This window comes from Melanostigma gelatinosum (genome assembly GCF_949748355.1).
Source record: "Melanostigma gelatinosum genome assembly, chromosome: 6".
NCBI lineage: Eukaryota > Metazoa > Chordata > Actinopteri > Perciformes > Zoarcidae > Melanostigma > Melanostigma gelatinosum.
This window is the reverse complement of record NC_136639.1, coordinates 13,697,674-13,710,237: the sequence shown is the minus strand read 5'-3', so window position 1 is coordinate 13,710,237 and position 12,564 is coordinate 13,697,674. Positions and strand designations below refer to the sequence as shown.

Genomic DNA, 12,564 nt, shown 5'->3' with positions numbered 1-12,564 from the left:
GTGACATCTCACTTTGGTTGGCTTTTGAAGCATCAGACTTACTAATTCAGGAAACCAAAGGCCAGCGGTGAAGAGCTACAAAGAGAAAGTGGCCAACTGACTGACCCCAAACACAAACAGGGATCAACCAGAGACTGTCACATCATGCCACATCAGAGTGGCATGATGCTCAGATCACATGCATGTGGAGAGGGGTGAAATGTTAACAGGTCAATGTACATTTACACATTAAATGTAATATAGATGGGTCAAAACATCCACACAAAGACACAAATCAGCTATTCAACAGAACAGCTTTCTTTTAAATGGTAATATAAACCATCAAAAAACTATAAAACTGTACACGATATGCAGTCTCCAGTTTAAACCAGAGACATTCACAAGCAACTAGTGTGTTTTTGGAGCCAATCAAAAGTAAACGTGCCCCGTGTGTAAGACACAGTACATAGAACAGAGGTGAAGTAAAGCTACAGGAAAATAACGCTGAATGTCAAAAAACATCCTGAAAGCAGGAAGCTAGACTCAGTCAAACTAACGAGACAACATTTCTCCAAGTTCCGTAGAGTGAGAAAATCTCTGCCCTCAATGTCGGCATGACTACTTAAAAAAAAAGTAACGGATTAGTACCAAAAAGTGAAAAGCGAGTATTTTTGGCTCATACAAATCAAAATATTTTCATTTGACCATGCTCTGAAATCTCAACCAAGGGACAATTAAATTATACATATCCGTAAATCACATGCTCCAAACTCCAAACTCTTTTTAAATGGCATGAATCGGCATTTTGAAGCAAAAGAAAGAACAACAAAATGCCACACACAAAATAAGAGTACTCCAAAAAAAAAGAAAGAAGCTTTTGCTCAAGTCAAATGTGAATCCTCATGATAATCATAATATTATCATGCTCTTTCATCCACACAAAATCTCAATGCTAACTTGGTTTACTGCTTAAAAGAACAGCATGCAAGGCAAGGCAAGTTTATTTGTATAGCACATTTCAACAAGGTAATTCAAAGTGCTTCACATGAAACCATTAAAAACATAAAGGCAAAAGTAAAGGAGATTTACATTACGCTGTACTCAATCAACCATACACAGCCGCAATTCTGCAACTACTCGCACACAAACCACGTCTGGAAAAGATCTCTGCCGATCTGCGTTTTATAGTGTACGCTTTGCACGAACTCTGTCCCGAAGGAAATGGCGATATATTGTGCAGTTATTTTCTTCACATGAAACCATTAAAAGCATAAAGGCAAAAGTAAAGGAGATTTAATCGATGTCTCCGACACATTACGCCGCACGCAATCAACCATACACTGCCGCAGTTCTGCAATTACTCGCACACAAACCAAGTGCAAGAATATCATTAGGCACCAGACAAATATTAGCCTTATGACAGTCAAACAAAGGCCAGCAGACAGACCAAATGAGATGATCGATTCTAGCATTTGACCCTGTGAAGGCGGGGGGAGAAGTGCTAGAGGAGCTAAAACAACTCCACCTCATCCAAACCCACCAAACCTCCAACAGCTAATTCACTAAAATGTCAGGCGGTCTGATGAAGACTAAAATGATTCCAGGCCTCAGTATGCTAGTGTTTAATGACATCAATAAGCCTCACAGGAAATTTCATTTGCACTAGGATATTTGTTCAGTGCCTCAGGTGGCTCGAGAACCATCTGATATAGAATAAGGAGAGAGACTGGGGAACAAGAGAAGAGAGAAAAGTGGAAAGAACGCAAGTTTCGCAGTGTAAATGCATTTCCAGTGATAAAAGGATACTGTGTAGATCATGAATAAGAATCTAATATCCAAGCTTGTATACAGACTCTGTGGTCATCTGTATGCTTAAGTTCATAATAAAAACCTGCAGCCAGATTACCTTTGCGGTAAACACGATCTAAAAATAAGAGTTGAAAAAAGAACAGACTTAGAGCAGAGCCATACAACTCAGAAAAAACAGAGACACACACACACACACACACACAACCTCCTTCTGCGTGGGCCTCTAAGGAATATGTCTCAGCAGCTGATCAGTACAATAAGAAAAGCCTCTTTGTCACCTAATTACCAATGTGTTATTAGTGCGTTAATGAAAAGCCTGCAGGAAGCAATGCTGAGTGCCTGCATTGTCGGCATCAGACGATAGGAGAAGCATGAGGAGTGGATTTGCCACATAATATAAGACACACAAACAGAAGGGATGTAAGGGTGGTGAGAGACAGCGAGAGATACTAAATCAATTCAAATCAATAGGTTTCATGGCCATAAACATGCTTACAAGCCTCTGTCATTTCTTATCTGCTACAAATATGTAATATCATTCAGGCTGACAAGATATGGGTGCAACACAGGCAGCAACCTCCGGTTCTGCCGAGTGAAGCCAAAGCAGAAGTGTCTTAAAACTTGCATTCTCTCTGCTGTCCAGCAGTGCACGACCCCTCCAGTTGCAAAAAGAAGTCTGATTGTATGGAAGTCAATGAGAAAATGACCCTACTTCTCACTTGATTTATTACCTCAGTAAGCATTGTAAACATGACTTTATGGTCTCAATGGCTAGTTTCAAGTCTTCTTCATCACAGCATGGTGCTCATTTAGTAAATGATGGTCCCATTTAGAGTAAAATAGACCATAAAGTGGAGAATGCTTTAGGGCGGGCTTACTGTGATTGACAGGTCGCTCCCGCTACCAGAGCCATGTATGACGTCTCTACATCACTCCTCAGCATTCCAAATATGGTAACTTCCGTTCAAAACAACATGGCGACGGCAAAATCGCCGAACTTGAGGATTCATAACGTCGGTCCACAAATCAATGGGTGACGTCATGATGACTACGTCCACTTCTTATGTACAGTCTATGGTGCAACATTATCTGAAATGTCAACGTAAGATTAAATTCTGTCATAAAGAGTGAGGGCCAAAGTCCGAGACTGAACAATTTTGACATCTAAAGACAGCGCAATGGCCATGAGTCACAGTTTACGAAACATTTATAACTATAACCCTCACTGACAAAGTCAGCCTTCAATAAGGTGAAAAGAGCAAAAACGGGTAAAAGTGGAGTTTCAATCGACCATAGGACAGCCGGGTGACGGTGTATCCTCGAACAACAGCGAGCTTTCTACATGACCGTGAGAGCGGTCGTGGGAGAGTCTGAAGTAGACCTTCTGCGGCTGAGGTCACCTCTGTGTGTGTGTGGTTTGTTTGTGTAGAGGAAGCATTGTGGCGATGAAGCAAGACGAGGGGGATCAGGGAGGAAGGAAGGGACTTAGAGGAGGGCTCAGTAGGATGAAAGAAGGAAGACAAGAAGGGGGACATGGAGAAGCAATCCCCAGGAGCCAGAAGTTTGTGCCAGTTCCCACTGCATTGAACAGCTGAGAGGACACGGGCTGGACGGGGAGAGAACAGTACAGTACATGGCCTCGACAAGAGACCTTTAAGTGGGTGGGCTGTGACATCAACTGCTGGCTAACTTCAGGCCATTCCCATACCAATCTCTTCATCACTCTCACTCACACACCAAGCCAAGTTCTTAACGAAGACCATTGTGGCTGCAAGTCGATATGTTTTTAACGTAAAAAGGTTAAGCTGGTCAACAACAATGAAGAATCTGAGGTAATTGCAGGGGAGGATCTGAAACCAGCACTGGGAGAGATTTAAGACCAAATTAATAATGTCATAGTGAAATATAGAATCAAACATACAAATATTTTTGAGTTATCAGAAGTCACAGTTACGAAGCTGTTTTAAGGCCTTGTGAGGCCATTAAGCCACAGTGGTTGATCTGATTGAAATATCTCAGAGTAAGTCATGGGCACAAATATACTCAAGACAGCAGCACATACACAAGACACTCATGTACACACACACACACACACACACACACACACACACACACACACACACACACACTTCTTGTCTCTGTAGTCCAGAGCTCTCTCCAAAAGCCACTTAGCCATAGAAACCAGAGAGCAAGAAGAGGCATCAAAGCTGTTTATACAATGAAACTGAAAAGGCTGTTCCATGCCGTATCACTGACTGCACCCAGGAAAGCATTCCTTCTTCTCCAGAGAATAGAGGAGAGGAAGAAAAGAAAAAAGACAATCCCCCCCGAACAATGCAGCACAACAGCGGCAGCAAGAGCAAAGCATGCTCAAAGGGCGAGAGACTGTGAAAATGAGAGAGAGCATGAGGCAATAGAAAGGTTGTTTATTTTAAGTCAGCCTTGTGTACCAACAAAAAGTGGTATTAAAATAGAGCCTATTGTTGTGAATTTGTGATCTGTCAGTTTGTGTGGGAAACAGAGAGAGAGAGAGAGAGAGAGAGAGAGAGAGAGAGAGAGAGAGAGAGAAAGAGAGAGAGACTGCTGTAATTCCCATGAGGCCTCTGTCATTCTTCTGTCAGAGGAGAGCGGGCTCTCCAGGGGAAGAGAAAGTTCTCAGACGCAGACTGACAGACATACTGTTTACACTTAGTGTAGATATCCCTCTCTCCCTCTCTCCCTCCCAGCACTACTCATCCTAATGGCATCGTAATGACCTCCTCAGGTGTTAACTGCGAAGCTGGCGGAGGTCTAATTCAAAGTAAAAAGAACTGTATGCCACCCTGGGTGCCGGCGGTAACAACAGATGCCAGCGATGTAACTCTTAGCCCTCCTGTCTTTTCTCAAACCCCAGGCCCCGGTCCAATTCCCTTCTCTTTCATCAACTCTAATCCACCTCACTCACTCCCTGCAACCTCTGTATTTTTTCAGACTGTGTCTGCTTCCTCCTTTGTGCTCTCAGCAGAAGCTGCAGCGCAGTGTTTAAGAGTTTTGGGAATGGATACGTGATGGCAGTCAGTGACTGCGGGCAGACAGCTGTCATTTAAAATCCCTCTTTAGAAAGAACCTATTAGCTTCCAACAAAATGGTCCGGTATGGGACCGCCTGATGCTTTAAGTGCGGTTTGGAGTCTTTTGGTGTCTCCGGGGTTCACACCGTGGGCCTGATACAACACTTCATGAATGGCTCTATGACTCTTTAAAGTTGATTCATATGGTGGTTTGTTAATTAACAACTTAAAAATGGAATTCATCTCTTTTTCATTAAGTGCATAAAATGATGCATATTGTAGTTGAGGGCAATTATGCATATTGTAGAGGTATAACACAAGTTACCATGAACTCAATTAATAATATAAGAAAGAAAGAAAATTAAAACTATTTGGCCATTCTCCTCAGTATTTTGCTCAAGGGCACTTCAGCAGGGCCTTAAACGTTGGCCAGCTGGTCACTGCTATGACAACGCCCAGCATCCATAATGTGGAAACAGAGGGAGACAGGGAGGAAAAAAAAGATAACAGAGAGACAGCAGAGAGTGCAAGAAACAGAAGAAGACAGAGAGAGCGAGAGAGAGAGAGAGAGAGAGAGAGAGAGAGAGAGAGAGAGAGACAGAGACGAAGAGACAGGGAGAAAAGGAGAGAGAGACGGCTTTCTAATTCAGCCATCTGGCTAGCTTTACTTCATTATAATATTCTGACGCTGTGTGTGTGTGTGTGTGTGTGTGTGTGTCTCCCATTCCACAGATGCAGGCAGAGCAGAGCAGAATCCTCATTTATTAACAGCTTAATAGAGCTCCATCTGGGCCAGACCCTATGCTTGTCTTCTATCAGAGAGATTCATCACGAATCACAGGAATTACACTACAACTGACACCTACACCAGCTGAGGTGACCCCGCTGCACGGAGCAACACTGCGCAGATAGTGTGCACTACAGCTGTAATGCGGCCATTAAGATAACAGCCGGAGCCATGGATGGAAAATGTCACCACACCAACAGAAGTCTGTGAGTTCTTAAGTCCGTGTTTGAGCATTATTTTAGTTTGAATATGACAAACCAGAATTGAAAAGAACACAATAAATAATATATTACACCAATACTTCTTACAATTTACAAACTGGGGTAAGTAGAAATACCAGAGAATAAGTCAGTGCTTAAACTCTTGATAGAGTGCATTCAGGACATAAAGGGATATTTCACTTGCACTTCAGATTTGTCCTACTTATCCAGAGACAGACAACAATAGATGCCCTTTTGTATGCTATTGCCATACCTTCAAACTACATAAACAGACATAAAAAGGCATCAGCGAGCGAGCTGACTCTGGGTTAGAGAAAAAAAACAGTACACCGTACTCGCAACAGTAAATTCAAACAGCTGCATTTATGTTAATTTGTTTTTTGTTTTATTGATATTTTATATTCCCTTTTCCTCAACCTGCCTTGATCTCTGCTATAATACATAATTTCCAACATTTGCTCCATTTAGCCTATGATTTTAGTTTTTTGGCTGATTTATGTAATCAAAAGCATGTGCTATGAGTTGGCATCTTTATGTATGTACCCCTTCACAGTCATTCAGTCAGTTCAACGTTGAACAGATACCCCGTCGTCCTCTCTATTGATGTCTCTTTCTAGTGGTTGCAATGGCTTGCATGTCTTTATAGGTTCGATTTTTCTTTTGTGCACCTTACATCATTCAATCTCAATTTCTACTGATTCAAGTTTGTTAATGATTCTTATTGCATTAATAATAGAACTGGCAAACAAATTAGGCGGCAGTCTAACTTAATGGGTAATAGTTTTGTCTCAGGCGTTGAACTGCAGCACACATGCTCATGGACACATTTGCCCTTAACTTATATGTACAGACATATCGTCCATGGTACCCAAAACAAAGTTGACCAGTGCAGCTTCTCGGAAAAAGAAATATTCTTGAAGGAGTAAAATAATTATTCACTGCTGTTGTGCTCAACCCAAATTTTGTTCCCATCTCTTTATTTTCTGTCTTTCTTGGAGGCCATCACACCAACATCCTCACTCTCCCTCTCTCTATCTGTCCCTCCATTCAGACGAGGCTGAAGTGCAAATTGGACATCTGGTGCTGTGATGTGTCTGACAATACAGCCTCGACCCCCAAAGCCCCCTCACACATGTACACAGACACACAAAACAAGGCAGGACCGTGAGGATATAAAAACACTGAGGGGAAGAAAGGGGGGAGAGATGGAGAGAGGAAAGGCAAGGCAGATGTGTTAAGTAACTTTCAACAATTCAAAGTGCTTTACATGAGGCATAAAGGTACTAAGACAAGATATAAAAGAAACACAAGTCAAGGTAAAAAGACAATATAAAAAGGGCATGGTAAATAGGACTCAAAAGGATTAAAACAAAAAGTAGCAAAAAAAAGTTGCAAAAATGGAGAGCAGGTGAGAAAAGTGTCTGCACTGTAGCAAAGCAGGAAGCCGCCATCAGTCCTCCAGAGGAATGGAGAGAAAGGAACGTGATTCAACATTAGGGGGCAATGATGATACCATTCTATTCACACTGCCGGGGACCAACACATGAGCCCACGTCCTTGTGCCATCTTACACACTCTCAGGCTGAATTGTCGCTAGTTCTCGGACTGTCTCAGGTGGCAGGTTGACAGAGGGAATTTGAGTGTGCTGTGAAGTGATGTTGGCCCATAACAAGCCTCTCTGCATTGGCGCTTTTTCTACATTCCGCATCATATGTTATATCTATTTATTATTGTTATTATACATATATCTATCTATCTATCTATCTATATACATCTATCTATCTATCTATCTATCTATATACATCTATCTATCTATCTATATATATATATATATATATCTATATATATATATATAGATATATATATAGATATATATATATAGATATATATATAGATAGAGAGAGAGAGAGAGGGAGTGAGTTGAGAATTCCATTTACCCTCATGCCATCTGATAAACTCCCTCATCCTGCTTGATGCAGAAATGAAGGAGAGGGATGATAAAAGAGACTAGAAAGACAACAAATGGCATAGAGGGAGGAATTCAAGCACTAATACATCTGCATGTGTCGGCCAGACGGACACAGAAATAAGCACGCCTGTGTGACACACACGCTTAAACACGCACATATAGGGGCTGACTAAGCAGCACAACCCACTTCAACAACCAAAGACATACAATTCAGTGGCTGTGTCTATTTATAATGGAGCATATTTCTTACCAGCAAAAGCAATGCATTTGTACTTGCAAAGCTGTATGCGAGAGGTACAATATTCATTTTCTTGAATCATCTGTGGCCTATAAACAACAGACAGATAATACTGCTTATTCAGGTAGTGCTCCTTTCTTCTCAGCCAGTTAATCTCCCGCAGCACAACTCACACAGTATCCGCTCTCATTAAACAAGCTTGTATCAACACTGATTGACACCGTTTCCTTTTTTTCTTCTCTAAAAGAAGATTCTTCTGTCATTTCTTTCAATCACAAGATGAATAAAATTTGCATACATCCTGCTTGATGATTATTTATTTTCTCCAAATGTTCGGCCCCCCTCCGATGCCTGAGTTCAGCTAGTGTAAATGTCTGTGTGTTCTTTCAGGGTCTCTTCTTGCATGCTACCAAATGTTTGTTTCTACATCCTTTTCAGATGCTGGATAGTGACTGAGCAGGCAAAAGAAAAGAGGGGGGAAAAAGCCTTCACAGAAGGCTGGCTCTCAAAGGAGCTCCTGTATACCTGCATTAGAAATAATAAAAACACCCAGGTAATCCCACAAATGGGTCTATCGCTTTGCTTTGAACTTCAAAGAACACACACAATTAAAAGCAACATAGCAGGGGATGCAAAAAAAAAACTGATGACAAAAGAACATTTGTCTCATTATCTTAATGCATGTTGCATGTGGCGGTGCTGTGGGAGGGAATTAGAGGCAAACTTTAGGATGTTTGGATATATGGTGATGCAGTTGGACGACCACAAAACTTCAGGTTCAGTCTCAGGCCCATGTTCAGATTTCACATCTCCGTTAGGCTCTCAGAATCAGTCGATGTCAAGTTCAGATTTCGAAATTTGACCACAAACTCAACTCATGCCTCAGCTAAGCCAACTAGTAGGTGACTAGGGTGAAATCCATTGTGCTCATCTGCCTCAGCAGACCTGAGGCCTGGACCACAAGACACGCCTCGGTTGAAGCCATTCTTCGGTACTGGCATTTAAGGCGTTAAAAGGAAAGTCACATTGCGCAAGAGATCCACAGCCCCTTTTACACACACATTTTACTGAGTAGAGGGTGTGGCAATTTAACATGACCACAACATGTTTGAACAAGAGCTGTAAGAGTCACATGAGCCACGTTTCCACCAGGCAGTCCACTTCAGTTTTGTTTGTTGAACATTTGCTTATTTTCACGTTTCCATTAGCAGAAGTTGTGGACAGTACCTGGTACCACAAGGTTCCAAGCAAGCTGAGGAGATACTAGAAGGTGGAATCAAAACACTGCAGGACACTGATTGATCAGAGAGAATGCGTGACACGAGACATCCTTCACACCCGCCATTTTTAAATTGCCAAGATATCGACAATAGTGAATGCAATTCACTGTAACTCACTTGACCCAGATCATTTACTTGCAGATCTGGGAGAATTCGTTAGCAAACACGATTGCCATATTCACTCTGCTTTTCACCGATATAATTAAACCATGTCGCAGGTTCCATGTGTGATAAGGGCTACTGGGCCATGTATGTCTGCTCTACAACTACCGTAGCTACTTAACAACCATTGTCACATCTTGAAATACCGTGTTACAAAAACTGGTAAAGACAGAAAAATCCTCGTAGACCCAGTGGAACGTGGATGGCCTGAAGGAAGCTTAGAATAAATGTCTTACCTCTCCAAGAGCTTCATAGCGTTTCTGGTTCCAGCGGTGGAGATCCTCTCTGGCATTGAATACAAAGGGCTCTCCTGTTTTTATATGTCTGAGCTGGCCATCTGTGGGAGAAAGATAGAATGAAAGTGGTTAAAAACACACATCTGTACTGATAATGGATACCTGTATATGTGTGTGTGATCACTATTTCTGACCGGACCTGTAAAAGTACCTTTATCTGTCAAATTAAGCTAATTAAGCTTGACCTCTTTCTATCACTTGTTTTATTCTCTCTCTTTTTGTCTGGTGGTGCTTTCACGTCCTCCCTTCCTCACCCACCCCCATCTGGCAGGTATAAGGCCGGTGGATAAAGCAACGTTCTTCCAGTCATGACTCCAACGGCCTTCTGGATAGTCTGGCAGGCCAGCTGGTATGGCAAAAATTGTCTTTCCCTCTCTCCCTCTTTTCACCCGTCTAAAAGCCTCTCCCCTTCCTCTTTAACTGTGTCAATATTTTTCTCCCTTTCCTTCCTAGCTCACTCTGGCTACAGGCCACAGGTCTGTCCCTGTCTTTTCCACCTGAAATCCCCGAGAGCAAAGACTAAAGGAGGTGTGAAAATGGTTCTCAGGGTGTTTTTTTGGAGTGAGAGAAAGGTGGCCTGGCACGCATTAGCCACAACAACAACTGCTCCTTGCAATTCCTTTGAGAACGCTGTCTGGGTATCAGCCAATCACCCTAACCAGCACAGCTCTCACACACACACACACACACATACCAGCAGCTCAAGCCAGGAGGACCAGGTGTGGTCAAACAGTATCACGAGGCGTAAGTATGCGTTTGTAAATTGTTGCAAGAGTGCAGTGTTGTCATTACAACACACGAGAATTGACTGAGAAGAAACAAAAGCTTTTTGTGACCAAGTTTAAGTGAATTATTATAATACACGGGAAACAGGGGAGTTTTATTTTGTATAAAACAGTCATAAGACGGGAAGATGCTGTTCAGAAATGGTGCTACTTTTTTCTTAATAAACAATTACCCTCGTGTGGCTGTGGAACCACTATACGTTTATACCTTAGCAATGAGCCCATCGATCCTGCGGTTGACACTACAACACAATAAAACACGAAACAGTGTTAAATTTAATTTTGACCTTTATGACTGCAGAGTTTGTAAGAGCTAAACCACTGAAAAGCACACATACTTAACCCAAATAGCCAGGGGGCTCTCATACTTTCTCAATTATTGCACAACGTGAAGAAACCCATCTCAGATATAAATAAATATAATATCTTTCCAAGATAAAAGAATGCATAAGCACTTTTCTCATCGCCTTCTAAATTGCCACCATTTTCAACCCTCTATCAATGTGATAAATCTTGCATTGCTAACACACTGTGTATTACAGAACGTGCTTTCATGGGTAGATGTTAGACAACGTGTAATCCTGGTACTATTTTTGTCATCATGTTGCATTAAAAAGGAGACGACGAGCACCTGAGCGGTAGAGCAGGAGACGAGTGAGAAGTTAGGATGAACCAGTGTGCACAAAAAGTACCTTGAAGAAAATCAATTATGCATTCATGGAGGGGTGAGTGTTATGATGTGGTGTGTTCATGGACCCGAATGCAGACTCAGACAGCAGAGTTCTATTTCAAAAGCACGATCATTTATTTCTCTCAGTCAAGGGAAAAGACAGGAAATGGACAAAGTCAATAGGAGGCGTCTCCACGCCTCCGCACGGTTCCAAGCCGGAAAGTGGCTAATCCTGCTGAGCGGCCGACGAAGCCGTCAGGAAAACTGTGAAACGTCAATACGGAGGCGCGTCCTCGCGCTCCGCTCGGATCTTAGCCGGGAAGTGGCCGGTCCGCGTCCGCGGCTGGCAGGCAGGCTGGATCGTCTGTGTGACACCAGAGGCTCGACACAGGAACGCCAAGACTACACAGTTGATCTCCGAGGAACAAACTGGAAGGCTTCTTCGTACAGGTGAAAACCCGAGGCTCGACACTGTACGGCAGGCAAGTTGAAAAAACGAAATGCATCGTTAGTAGTGGATCTTCAGAGAGTGAACAAATGGACTACTCACGGGTCGGAATACCAGGTAGGTAAACGGACGGACTGACAACTGGAATGAGAGTGACAGGAGTATTTATGTCAGCTGGAGGCGATCACAGGAGATGAGGCACAGCTGTGCCTACGGAGAGAGGCGCGGCAGTGGGCGGGACTTGTACGAGGATCCTACTGAGGGAAATACAGCAGAGTTAGACACAAATCCTCACAGTACCCCCCCCCCCCCCTCAACGGGAGCCTCCCGGCGAACCGCCAGGCTTATCGGGGTGCAGGCGATGGTATGTGCGGAGTAGCTCTGGATCCATAATCCGGGAGCGAGGAACCCAGCATCGTTCCTCCACACCATACCCCACCCAATCAACGAGGTATTGATAACCCCTACCTCGTCGGCGGACATCCAGGAGACGGTCAACTGTGTAACCCGGACCGTCTTTGATGAGTCGGGGGGGTGGAGGGGGTTTGGCCGGAGGGTTCAGAGGACTGGAGTGAACGGGTTTGAGAAGAGACACATTGAAAATAGGGTGGATCCTCATGGATTGCGGGAGCTTGAGCTTGACCGGGTTGATAACGGAGACAATCGGGAACGGGCCAATGCATCTGGGAGAGAGCTTCTTGGATTCAGTGCGTAGGGGTATGTCCTTGGTGGAAAGCCAGACCTGTTGGCCGGGAAGATAGTTGGGGGCGGGTGTGCGGCGGCGATCAGCCAGATGCTTGTTTTGTTCGGAAGAACGAAGTAGGGCAGCACGAGTCTCTCTCCAGACTCTTCTGCATCGGCGATGGTTGAT

General features: G+C 43.3%; 1 protein-coding gene across 1 annotated transcript in view; it reads right to left on the bottom strand.

The window, feature by feature from the left end:
* Positions 1–12,564, bottom strand: part of arb2a (ARB2 cotranscriptional regulator A) — a 148,354-nt gene that overhangs the window by 125,513 nt on the left and 10,277 nt on the right. Inside the window, exon 4 of the mRNA XM_079270899.1 lies at positions 9,731–9,831. Within this exon, the coding sequence (XP_079127025.1) occupies positions 9,731–9,831 (101 nt within the window). The remainder of the gene's footprint in view (positions 1–9,730; positions 9,832–12,564) is intronic.